Consider the following 13,842-nt stretch of genomic DNA (forward strand, 5'->3'; position numbering starts at 1 on the left):
GGACAGATTTTGTCTTGTGGATATTTGGAGAGAGCAGAACCCTGATATTTGTCTTTACACATGGGTGAATATGGACAGCTCTCGGAGGTCCAGAATTGACTATTGGCTACTATCTAAGTGTTTAATTAGCTACAATATTTCTACTAGTCTTGTTGTTTGCCCCTTGACTGATCCTAAAGCAATCATTATCTTTGTCACCCTTTCCTCTTACTCTATCAAAAAAGCGTCATTATGGAAACTTAATAATTCTCTTCTTAAATTAACAGAGGTAACTGTGGTGATCCCTAATTTAATTGAAAAATTCTGGTCTGAAAAGCTGAAAATAAATTCGGCTGCAATTGGGAATTATGCAAATTTGAAATAAGAAAATTTTTCAGACAATTTGGCAGTAAGTTGGCAAAAAACAGAAGGGCGGAAGAAGATGCCACTCTCTTCAGACTCTCATCTTTACCACGACAAACAGACTTATCAGACACTGACAAATATGAATACCATAGACTTCAAAATACATTGGATGACATATATAAACTAAAAGCAGAGGGTGCCTTTATAAGATCGCGTAGTAAATGGATAGAGGAATGGGAACAGAATTCTTCTTATTTCTTTAGTCTGGAGAAAATCCGCTCCAAAAACCATATCGACCGGCTGAAGATTGATAATAAGACAACGGATGACCCTAAAAAGATTGCAGAATACTGCGCAAAATTCTTCGAAAATATCTACAAATCTAGGTACTGTGATCAGCTTCCTCTTTTTTGGACTCTATTCATCACTTCAAAACTCTTAATGACAATGAGAAGACATTGTGTGAGCCCCTTAACACCCCAGAAGAGGTTTCTCAAACTATATCACAACTAAAAAACAACAAATCTCCAGGGAATGATGGCCTAACAGCAGAATTTTTTAAAAGCTTTTCTGAGCGACTGTCTCCATTCTTAACTGAAGTATATAAAGAAAGCGTTGTTAATAGATCCCTCCCCTCTTCAATGACTCAAGGCCTTATTTCTTAAATCCCAAAACCTAAAAAGGATCTTCTCTCAATTGATAACTGGCGCCCCATAACGCTTCTGAATAATGATTATAAAATTTTAGCTCTGCTTTTTGCCAACAGAATAAAAGATGTCTTACCTTCAATTATTGATGAAACACAATCTGGATTTATGAAAAAAACACATTTAGAAAAATGTGGTTTTGGTTTGAATTTCTGTACCACAATCAGGACTCTACATAATAATAACAATAGCTCTATCAAACTTAAATTTGGTACTTCACAAAGATTTTTGTTATCCCGTGGCGTCAGACAGGGATGCCCGATATCTCCTTATTTATTTTTTTTTGCAGTCCAGTCTCTTGCCACTTGCATCACACAGAGCTCTCTGAATGGTATTGAAATTGCAGGAAGACATATTATTATCAGTCAGCTGGCCGACGACACCACCTTTTTCTTGTGAGATGCCTCTGAGATCTCTGGGGCCTTAAACTTAATCAATTCTTTTTCTAAAGCTTCTGGCCTCCGTTTTAATTTAAATAAGTGTGAACTCATGTCCGTTAAAGAATCTGCCACTACTGCCATTTGTGATATCCCAGTTAAAAGTCAAGTTACTTATCTAGGAATTATTATAACTAATGATCCCAATCTAAGATGTCCAACAAATTTTTCTCCTGTTGCGGATGAAACTCAAAGAAAATTAAACTCATGGCTTCAGAGAGATTTATCCTTAAAAGGTAGAATCCTTCTTTCAAAGGCTGAAGGTTTGTCCAGGCTCTCATATGCTGCTCAGTCGCTTTATGTAGATAATTGTACCCTAAAAAGAGTTGATAGAATGCTATCAGACTTTGTATGGAAAAGAAAGGTTCACTATATTAGAAAATCTGTATTAATCAATTCTGTACAATGTGGTGGCATGAATCTTTTAGACTTCTCAACCCTCAACAACACTTTTAAAATAAACTGGTTAAAGAATTTTTTATTCAATTCATCTTCATTATGGAATACTATTCCCTCCTATGTTTCTTCCAAAGTAGGTTGTCTGAAATTTTTTTTGTCTATAATTATGACATTCTCAAAATTCCCATAAAACTATCGAACTTTCATAGACAGATGTTGCTCGCTTGGTCTCTTATCTTTAAGCATAATTTTTCACCGCATACATGTTATATTTGGAACAACAGGAACATTACGTACAAGAACAAAAGCATTTTCTTTGTAAACTGGTTCAGTAATAGCATCACTTTGGTCAGTCAATTATTTAAGCTGGATGGACAGTTATATAGTTACACAAAATTTATCACAGCTTATTCTCTACTTATATCCCCTAGAGAATTCTCTATTATAATTGATGCAATTCCTTCTGGCATCAAAACATTGCTGAAAGGGTTCTCCTGTTCTACTCCTGTTGTCCCAAATATGGACCCCATTCAAACAAGTGTAGGCAAGATATGCTTCTCTGTCAGCCAATCACACAACAAAAATGTTAGAATGCTGTTTCAACAACTTTCCATCTCTGCTCCCTATGTTGTGTCTTATTGGAATAGTTTTGCTAGTGATATACCGTGGAAAAAGGTCTGGTCCTTACCATATAAATATATCTTAACTAATAAAGTAAGAGAAATTTCTTTTCGCCTTTCCTTTTGATTACTTTGCTGTGCGTCCTGTTTTTGGATTACCCTGCTTGGATTTTGTGTTTAGGATTTCCCTGTAAGGACTATTTATTTTTCTGTGCATATTATTTATTGAACTGTTTTTGGAGTTCCTATTTTCTCTATGTTTTGTGGCTGTGTATTTTTTGGATGTTAGGTTTTTGTATGAACTGGCTGCGTTCCTGTGTTTGTTTTCCACTATACATTAAGGACTCTTCACTGCCCCGTTGCATCTTGCATTTCTATCCTATCCGTGCATTCCTGACAGTGTTATAAATAGTTATTTTCTATGGACTGTTATTGCCACTCCAAATTGCAGGAGAGAAGAAAGAAAAGGCATGTAAAGGAAGAGGGAAGAAAAAAAGAAAAAGGAAAAATACACAAAATAAAAAAGTTAAATTAAATTGCATAAAAGCAGATGAAAAGCAAATAAATATAAATGGAAGTTTCCAATTAGTAGTCGAACACATTCAAGATGTCGGTAGAATATCTACTGATATAAAAAAATGTCTTTTACATAAAGCCTATTAAAATAGAAAATTTCCATAATTTAAATAGAATAATTAAACTTTAAACTGCATGCTAAAACATTTTTAATCCAATTTGTTAATTTTTAACCCACCACCTCCAGTTATAAATACCATCAATATTGGTTGTATCATGTTAGAAATTTAATTTCATTGTAGGCTTTTTTTTTTTTTTAGACAATTTTCTGCATTTTTTTTTTTCAAACATTCCTGTCCTATTTGAGGGGACACACCCCCCAGTTTATATTCGCCTGACATAAATAACATAAATAAACTTCATGCATATTCTGACATATTAAATATAACTATAATTAGATAAAATATATTGTTTATTTTAATTAACAAAAAATGGCATATTTCCATTTTGACAGTGAAAATAATCTAATAACACCCTCTGGTGTTTCATTTCTTATAAATTATCTACCGTGGCTGGCAATTGTTAGAGAGTCAAGGCTCTATTTTAGCTTTAGTATATTGTAGTGTGGCTTGGAGCTGATTCTCTGCTTTCTGTACCTGAGCAAGTAACACCAGCATCTTCACCATGGCTGCAGCCGTGTGATCCAAATCCACTATGAGAGCACTGTGTGATGGAGCTTTCACTTCCAGAACACTGAACATGATTCAGCAATATTGGACCACTTCCCTGACCAAAGTGGGCATTTTGATGAGCGGTGACAGCTTTACCACATCCAAGCTGTCTACACACCACCTCTGCATCATTCAGGTCCCAGTCATCATCACACACTGTTCCCCACTGACCATCATGCAGGATCTCCACTCTACCAGAGCAGGAGTCGGTGCCACCAATGATTCGTATGTTACCTTACAAGACAAACAGCAAAATTTGTTTTATTACTTAGTGATAATGACTCTCTTTAAAATATTGCAAAAAACTTAAACTGATATGATCCCATTTCTTTTAGTTGTTAATAATTTCTCAAAAATCTAGTACAAATAAATAAAATTTCCATCATTCAAATTGGGTAATTAATCTTAAACTGCATGCTAAAATATTTTAAATCCAATTTGTCAGGATATTTCAAACTATCTCCTCCAATTATGAATACCATTAACATTACTTACAGTATATTGTGTTAGAAGTTTCATTGTAAGCCTGTTTTGTTTTTAAGCCAAAATGTATTGTGTTTTTTAATTAATTATATAAAAATGAAAAATGACATTTACAAAATGACGGTGAAAATAAATATAACATTAGATGCCTGGTGTTTCATTTTTTATGTATTATCTACAGTGCCTGGCAAGTATAAGAGAGAGTCAGGGCTCTATTTTAGTATAAAATAGCTTTAGTATATTGTAGTGTGGATTGGAGCGGATTCTTTGCTTTTCTGTACCTGAGCAAGTAACACCAGCATCTTCACCATGGCCACAATTGTTTTTTCCAAATCCACTATGAGAGCACTGTGTGATGCTGCTTTCACTTTCAGAACACTGAACATTATCCAGCCATATCTGGCCACTTCCCTGACCAAAGTGGGCGTTTTGATGAGCGGTGACCGCTTTACCACATCCAAGCTGTCTACACACCACCTCTGCATCATTCAGGTCCCAGTCATTATCACACACTGTTCCCCACTGACCATCATGCAGGATCTCCACTCTACCAGAGCAGGAGTCGGTGCCACCAATGAGTCGTATGTTACCTTACAAGACAAACAGCAAAATCCATGTTATATTAATTTATGATAATGAATCTTTTATGATTCCATTTCTGTTAGTTGTTAATAATTTCTCAAAAAAAATGTTGGATGTTACCGGCATCTCAGACAAACTTCAGTATCTATATTCATGTTTATTAATCAAAGTCTTTTTACAATATAGCAATAATTTGAATGATTATTTCTAAACATTTCTCAAAACAAAATAAAGGACATTTCACATAATAAATAATGAACATTTTTTGCATAAGGTCATTAAAATTTACTGAATATCAACATCATTTTTAATCCAATTTATTACTATAGTTAAGAAACCCACCACCTGCTCTCTATTCAGATAAAGTCAATAAAGAGTTGATAAAGACTTTGTTAGCAATGTGTTATAAATAGTTATTTTCTATGGACTGTTATTGCCACTCCAAATAGCAGGAGAGAAGAAAGAAAAGGTATGTAAAGGAAGAGGGAAGAAAAAAAGAAAAAAGGAAAAATACACAAAATAAAAAAGTTAAATTAAATTGCATGAAAGCAGATGAAAGGCAAATAAATATAAATGGAAGTTTCCAATTAGTAGTTGCGCACGTTCATGATGCTGGTAGGATATAAACTGATATAAAAAATGTCTTTTACATAAAGCGTATTAAAATAGAAAATTTCCATAATTTAAATCGGGTAATTAAACTTAAACTGCATGCTAAAACATTTTTAATCCAATTTCTTAAAATTTTTAACCCACCACCTCCAGTTTTAAATACCATCAATATTAGTTGTATTGTGTTAGAAATTTCATTTCATTGTAGGCCTGTTTTTTTTTATATTCACCTGACATGAATAACAGGAAAAAACGTTATGCATATTCTGACATATTAAATATAACTATAATTAGATAAAATGCATTATGTGTTGTTTATTTTAATTAACAAAAATGGCATATCTCCATTTTGGCAGTGAAAATAATCTAATAAGACCCTCTGGTGTTTCATTTCTTATAAATTATCTACCATTGCTGGCAAAAGTAAGAAAGAGTCAGGGCTCTATTTTAGCTTTAGTATATTGTAGTGTGGATTGGAGCTGATTCTCTGTTTTTCTGTACCTGAACAAGTAACACCAGCATCTTCACCATGGTTGCAGTTGAGATTTCCAAATCCACTGTGAGAGCACTCTGTGATACTGCTTTCACTTCCAGAACACTGAACATTATTTAGCCATATTGGACCACTTCCCTGACCAAAGTGGGCTATTTGATGAGCGGTGACCGCTTTACCACATCCAAGTTGTCTACACACCACCTCTGCATCATTCAGGTCCCAGTCATCATCACACACTGTTCCCCACTGCCCATCATGCAGGATCTCCACTCTACCAGAGCAGATGTTGTTACCAATGAGTCGTATGTTACCTTACAAGACAAACAGCAAAATTCATGTTATATTAATTTATGATAATTAATCTCTTTTCATTACATTTCTGTTATTTGTTAATAATTTCTCAAAAAAAATGTAATTTACATAAAGAATAATAAAATGGAAAATTGTCATCATTTGAATTTGGTAATTAATCTTAAACTGCAGGCTAAAACATTTTTAAATCTAATTTGTTACTATTTCTTAACCAACCACCTCCAGTTACAGTGCATCCAAAAAGTATTGACAGCGCTTCACTTTTTCCCTATTTTATGTTACAGCCTTATTCCAAAATGGATTAAATTCATTATTTTCCACAAATTTCCACAAACAATACCCCATTATTTATACCCCAAATTCATTAAAAATAAATAACAAAAAATCACATGTACATAAGTATTCACAGCCTTTGCCATGACACTCAAAATTGAGTAGCACTGTCCTTAACATTAAAGCAAAATAGCACATAAGGGAGTCAGTCTCTATGCTTGATGCTAATTGGTCTTGCAACTGTCTTTGCGTGACATCTATCTCCCACTTCATGTCATCTGCTGGTGTAGACACCACTGGCCATATGATGTCTGAAGAATTGCCTCATCGTGTGACGGGCTGCTCATCAAGTACTGAAACGTTGAAACCTTAAACATGCTTTATGCTTTAAACACAGACCCACATATAAACTGTTTTGACTATATCATATTTTAGCAATCTATGTGTCAGTGTCTGTTTACTGGTACTTTATGTGAATGAAATAAAACCTAATCCTATAACCTTTTGTGTTTGTTTGTTTGTTTGTTTGCTTGTTTTTTAACCTTACCTTATGAACTGTTTCTTAATTATTAACAATAAACTGTTTTTACATAGCAACTATGAAATTAAAGAATTCTCTGTGCAGTAGAAGGTTTGCCTAATGTATCATATGTAAGTATTGTGGGTGGATGTTTCTGTCTGAAAGGATACTTTCTCTGTGGCAGGTTAGGTGCTGCTAGGCTACCATCGTCCGCCTCATCTGATGAGGTCTCTCGTCCCTCTTCTGCCATCTCGTTTTCCTCCTCTATTACATCTGCAACTTTTTCTGAGCTTCTGTCCTCTCCCTCACAAGTCTCCAAGGTGGGCATTGCCTGCTCATCATCTAGCTCTAGGTCCAATTCTTCACCCATACCTCTTAACTGGAGCTCATCCTCTTCTAGTCTCAGCTGGCTTGTGCTCTTTGCAAGTTGCTTTGTCGGCATTGTCTCCAGGCTTCTCCAGTCATTGTCATCCTCTGAATCTTCTTCATTTCCCTTATCCACTTTACGGTTGTCCCTTTTCCTCTTTGATTGCATTTTGCTTTTCTCCCCTGCAGCTGTTGTCTACAGGTAGGAAGTCGCAGGGCAGCAACACTACTCCTACTCCTGGGCCACATTCTGGCTTTACCACATACACTGGGCCGTCGTCATACTTTCTTTCTGTCACGACATGCACTCGATCCTCCCATTATGACCGGCGCTTTCCCGGACCACCTCTTTCTCCACAATTCCTCACCAGCATTCTGTTTCCTGGCTGGAGATCTGCTCCATGTATTTTCTTATCACATCCGTGCTTGGCTCTTCTCTGTTCTTTTTGAACTGTTTTTGATGCCAATTCATATGCTTCCTCCATGCGTTTTTTCCACTTAACGACATAATTGCTGCATGATGTTCCACACTCCCTTGGCTTCAGGCTGAAATTAGATCAATTGGCAGCCTTGGGTGTCTTCTATACAGTAGGTAGTATGGAGCGTACCCAGTTACTTCACTTCGTGTGCAGTTATATGCATGGACTACCTTGTTTAGGGAGCTCTTCCAATCAGCCTTGGCTTGACTCGGCGGGGATCTGAGCATCGACAGCAATGTTCTATTAAACCTTTCCACCTGTCCATTTCCAGCAGGGTGATATGGGGTTGTGCAGGAGTGTTGGATATCACAGAGTTCCTCCATCTGTGCAAACAGCTTGTTCTCAAATTCCTTTCCCTGATCGTGGTGGAGTTTAGTAGGGAATCCATGCCTGAGAACAAAGTTGCCAAAGATCTTTTCTGCTGCGGTTTTTGCTGATTTATTTTTGTAGGCATACGCTTGGGCATAGCGCATGAAGTGGTCCATTAATACAAGAATGTATTCATAGCCACCCTTGCAGCCCTCCAGATGCAGAAAATCCACAGACAACAGTTCAAAAGGGTAAGTGGTCACTATATTCACCAGTGGTGCTCTCGTCGTCTTGTTTGGACGTTTATGTTTCAAACAGCTACACACTTTGGTAACATAATGTTCCACATCTCCCCACATGTGAAGCCAATAAAACCTCTCCCGGATGAGACTCACTCCTTGGTGTCCCATTTCCTCATGGAGCTCCTTAAGCACCAACTGGAGATATTTTCATGGCAGCACAATCTGGGTTTGTCCTGCTGATTGTCGACATAGTATTCCTTCCTCATCCAGACATAACTTGCCTCTCTGCCTGTATAGAACAGTCACCTCATTGCTACCACTCGGCTCACCGAACTTGTCCAGCTATCTGCTACGACATACCCCCGCACTTTTCTGAGCCTTGGATCTTTATCTTGTACCCCTTTCAGTTCCTCAGGTGTCACTTTCATCATATGTCATTCTCCTTGCTCCTGATCTGCTTCAGAACAGAGTGTAGCTAGGGTGATAGGGCACATCCAGGGTTCCTCTTCCTCCAGCTTCAAAAGAAGTGCGTCTGTGACAGCAGCAATAACTCTTGGACTACCCTCTTGCATGTAATGCTCCATATCCAATGGCATCCTTGACAGTACATCAACATCCTGGTGTATGCAGCCTGGTCTATATTTGATGGTAAAATTGTAGTCAGCCAACTCTGCTATCCATCGGTGAGTGGTGGCATTGAGCTTTGTTGTGGACAAAACAGGTCAAAGGGTTATTGTCCGTATAGACCACAAAGGAGGTTGCATAATACAGGTATTCACGGAATTGTTCACAAATGGCCCATTTTAATGCCAGAAATTCCAGTTTCCCAGAGTGCAAATGATAATTCTTCTCTGGAGCCTACCAGTTTCCCTTGCTGCCTTTGATATAATATGGCACCAAGTCCATCTTGGGACGCATCACAATGCAGGATGAAGGGTTGTTCGAAATCAGGGTAGCCTAAAATTGGAGGGTGCAGCAAGAACTCAAGTAGCTGGCTGAGGACTTTTGATGTCGTTCGGTCCATGATATGGGCTGACTGGCATGAAGTTGAGCTGTTCTTCGCCCTCCTCCCCCTTCCTTCTTACCGATGCGACTTTTAGAGCTTCCTTCCTTTTTTGGAAATTTCTCCACTGACAAAAGTTCATAGAGAGGTTTGGCAGTCTGGGAAAAATTAGGAATATAGGTGCGATAGTATGACAGGAACCCCAGCAGTTGTCTCAGGTCACCCAAAGTTTTAGGCTTGGTGCTTGCACTGGTGCAATCTCCTTGGGGTCCATAATGTAGCCCCCTTTTGAGACTATTTTTCCCAGGAACCTAACCTCAGCCTTAAAAAGCTTACACTTCTTGGCTGTAAGCTTCACCTCATGTCTCTGGTACCGGCGTAGCACTTCTTGGACATAACAGAGATGCTCCTCCAATGTCTTACTGTGTATGAGGTTATCATCTAAGTATGGAAGGCAAGTGTCATCTCTGAGTCCCAGCAAGCATTCTTTCATAATATGCTGGAATTCAGCAGGGGCCCATTCATAAAGGCTGGAGGGTGTTATGAAAGCTGTGAAGGGTTGGCTGCTCTCTTCCACAAACCCCTGATGATACGCCTTCCCCTTATCCAGGACTGAGAACCATGCACTCCCACTTAAACTGTTCAGCATGTCCTTCACCCTAGGGATAGAGTGGAGGTCTGGGATGGATTTGCAGTTGAGCTCCCGGTAGTCTATACAGAGGCGTAGACTACCATCTTTCTTCCTTACACAAACTATTCGGGATGCATAAGAGGAGCGAGACTTTTGAATCCATCCTTTGTTCAGGAGATCTTCCAAGTATTCTTTCACCTCATTATGTAGTGGTTTTGGTACAGAGAGTACACTTTACTGGAGTCATGTCACTCAGTCTGAATTTTCAGTTGTAGTGATGGGATGCACCCCACATCATCCTTGTCCTTCGCAAATGCTTCACATTCTTCTCTCAGCATTTGATGGACTTCCCTCTGCTGCTCTGGTGTAAGATGATCGAGGGGCACTGGTGGGTCCCACAGCTTTCTGTTAGCATCATCGCCTGTGTTGTCAATGCTGTGTACACTTGTCACACCCTTACTTTCCATGGTCACTACTCCTGCCACCACACCACCATTACTGGAATTCCTGTCTGATGTTACAATAGCAGGTTGGGTGTCTGCTGGATAGATGGCTCTGACGTGCTGTACACATCCTAGAATTGTGCAGGGAGCGAGCATTATGTCCATATTGCTGGACCAGCCCTCACATTACACTTTACCATTTTCATCTGTCCTGCTGCCACTACTGTAGTAATCTATTCAACCTTCACTATTCCCTCTCTTTCAACTTGGTCCCCCTTCTGCATCATTTGGATAAGTGCAACAGTTTTTTTTTGGTCAAATGAAAAAGCTTCTTTTACCACTTCTGGGACCACCTCAGGGTGCTGCTCCATTCCCTTTGTCACCAGATGCTGTATAACATTGTAGCCAATGATTGGAGGCTGCCCCACACCTTGCTCATGTGAGACAAGCACTGGCACCAGGAGTTCTACCTCAGCCCCTCTTTTAGTCCCTAGTTGGAGTTTCAGCTCCACCCATCCAGAGAAGGGGATATTAGTTTGGTTTGCTGCTTGGCCAATGAGTTCACTCAGGCTGCATGTCTGTAGGTGGGGAAAGCAGGTGTTCTTCCACTCATCATTGATGATAGTCACCTGAGATCCAGTGTCCCAGAGCGCCTGCACAGCAACACTGTCAAAGAAGCAGTCTACCATACATCTTGGGCCAATGAGTTTATCCAATTTTGCTTGATGCTGCAACGGAATGTGGTTGGTGTAGGTGGCGGCTCGAGCATGCTCCGTTTTTCCTCTTTGCTCAAGTTCTGCTTCCAATTGTTTAATCCTTTGCCACAGGAGCTCTTGGGTTTTCTCTTGTGGATCGTTGTAACTCACAAAGGAGGTTGAGCTTTCTGGTCTTATCGAATGAACAGATATCTTTACATAGCTCCTCCCCTCTGCTAGATTCTTTGGTGCTCTACAGTCTCAGGCAGCATGGCCTATGACTCCACATCTGAAGCATTGCTGACATTTGTCCACTTCACCTTTCTCCTGACAAGCTCTGCACCCCTTCCGGTAGCTGGTTCTTTCCTTTATCATACACTCAGAGCGGTTGCTTTGACTCTTCCTAAGTTCAGCAACCTCCTCTCTTAGGAGTCTAACCTTCTCATATAGCTCTGGTTCTCTCTGCCCTTCCACTGCTGGTGCCTCTGCATTTACGCCTGATGATGTCACTTGACTGTTCATGAACTGACACTTTAGTCGTCATTTCATCTTGTGTGCCTGAATGGGCCAGCATTTCTGAACACAGCTGGTGTACTTTTGTTCTTCTTTTGTTTATTTAGTCTCTCTGTCTCATCACCAGCTGCTTCATTCAGTTTTGTTTATCAGCATTTCATCTGAGATCTTTGAATCATCCAGGTAGAGTCTCAATTGAAATTTAATATGATCACTGATCAAACCTGTGTCCACAGAGCATAGGAACTTCTGGATGTGCTCTATACTAAAATATTCACCGCCTTCTTCACACGTGCACAGCAGCTTCTCTTTCAATTTAATGGCTCTGAATAGGAAGGCTTGTGGGGACTCTGAGTACAGGTCAGTAGAACTGTCCTCCTTGAAATGTCCTTTCAGTATTATTTTCAGCTGTGACAGTGAGATCTCTCTTGATTTCTAGCATATTGCGTAGGCTTAATCATGGGCTGATGGCTCTTATTACTGCTTCAATAATTTCTGCTTCACCATGGCCCTTTCTCAATCCTCTATCCACCTGGTGCATCAAATTGGTGAATGACAGTTTATCTTTTTGTCCGCTCTCACCAATCTGGCCGCAGATTTTGAAATCCCTCCTCACAGTGACTTCAGGGGCAAGACCAATAGTTGCTTGTTGTTCAATGGGTCTATTTCATCCTGCTTCACCCTAATTTCTCTTTATTTTCTCCATCACTGTATTTCCAGCATGCACTTCGGAATAACTTTGATGTAAATCCAGCTCATTCGCTACATCGTTTTCGGCCTGAGAAAGATCGGTCATGTTTTTATGGCCGCCGCCATTTTCCTCTTTCTCTCTCTCAATCTGCGCCTCCATAAGATACAGTAGTGAACACATATAGTGCTTTGCTGCTACTTCTTCCTCGTTGTCAATTACAGCATCAGTAGACTCGTTGCATCTCTTGATAAGTGTGCGCTTAGTAGGGACATTCCCGGTAGGGATTTTGCTACAATCACATACCTCCTTCACTTGATCAAGCCTCAACAGCCACTGTCTTTCCGTCACGTGTTCAAATTCAAATTTTATTTGTCACATACGTATCGTACACAGTATGATATGTAGTGAAATGCTTACATGACTGTTTTGACCCTTGAAAAAGGAAAAGGAAAGGCATAAGGACAGAACAAAAGACAAGGATAAAATTTAAAAATACGAAATATAAAATATAAAACAAGTTCACAGTAGGTAAAAAATAAAATAGAATAAAAATAGAATAAAATAAAATATAATAAATATAAATAAAGTATGGTATGGTATATATGTATATAGAATATGTATATAAAATAGAATATGTATATAGGAAGTGATTATATAAAATTATATAAAGTGAATAGTGTGTAGTGCAATAGTGTCCAAGGTGCAGACAGGAGCTAGGGCTTCCAGATCCATCTCGCACCAGTATGCCCGCTTACTCGCTCGCTCCGAACTCTCTCGTGATCGCCTTCGATTCATGCTTCTTATAAATCCTCCAAGTTTGTTGCATGCCGAAATAAATGAAGTTCCAGGCGTGCATAATTTAATGGATTCGTTTAATCTCTCTTCCTTTTATCTGCATACATCACAGAAGCACGTATTTGCAGCATACACAAAACTCATCACGCGTTCACTAACTTCACACTAACTTATTCTTCTGTTTCTAATCCTCACTTGCATATTTCTTCTGCTAGAGCCCTCTATAGTTAGGTTGCTAGAATAACATAGCTTCTTGTGCATTGATCATGACAGATGAAACAGTTTTATGCATTTGCACCAATCAGATTTTGTATATTAAATCCATATTGAGATTCGAGAACTATCAAGATGAACTACATAAAATAAAATAAAATAAAATAAAATAAAATAATTTTACTAATAAAATAAGTAAAATAAAGCATGTGGGGGTACTCTTTTCCTTATATATTAGAAACATCACAGGCTCTGTTAATCTAGCCATGGGGGTCACAGTCCAATGACTTCTGTGCCGGTCCCAAGCCCGGATAAATAGAGAGTGTTGCGTCAGGAAGGGCATCCGGCGTAAAACATTGCCAAATTTAACCATGCGAATCGGCAGTAAAGGTAGAGAGCTGGCTGATATGATGGAGAGAAGGAAGGTGG

At 38.8% G+C, this 13,842-nt stretch overlaps 1 protein-coding gene across 3 annotated transcripts in view; it reads right to left on the minus strand.

Moving 5' to 3' along the window:
* The window catches only part of LOC131363865 (deleted in malignant brain tumors 1 protein-like), a 49,823-nt gene that overhangs the window by 10,102 nt on the left and 25,879 nt on the right, over window positions 1–13,842 (minus strand). For 2 of the 3 annotated variants that reach the window (XM_058406816.1, XM_058406824.1), the window contains 4 exons: window positions 13,161–13,297; window positions 5,934–6,239; window positions 4,520–4,828; window positions 3,681–3,989 (listed from right to left, as the gene is read on the minus strand). In XM_058406816.1, the coding sequence (XP_058262799.1) occupies window positions 3,681–3,989; window positions 4,520–4,828; window positions 5,934–6,239; window positions 13,161–13,200 (964 nt within the window). In that variant the 5' untranslated portion in view covers window positions 13,201–13,297. The remainder of the gene's footprint in view (window positions 1–3,680; window positions 3,990–4,519; window positions 4,829–5,933; window positions 6,240–13,160; window positions 13,298–13,842) is intronic. The other variant, XM_058406806.1, reaches the window with a different exon arrangement.

This window comes from Hemibagrus wyckioides, linkage group LG02, assembly GCF_019097595.1.
Source record: "Hemibagrus wyckioides isolate EC202008001 linkage group LG02, SWU_Hwy_1.0, whole genome shotgun sequence".
NCBI lineage: Eukaryota > Metazoa > Chordata > Actinopteri > Siluriformes > Bagridae > Hemibagrus > Hemibagrus wyckioides.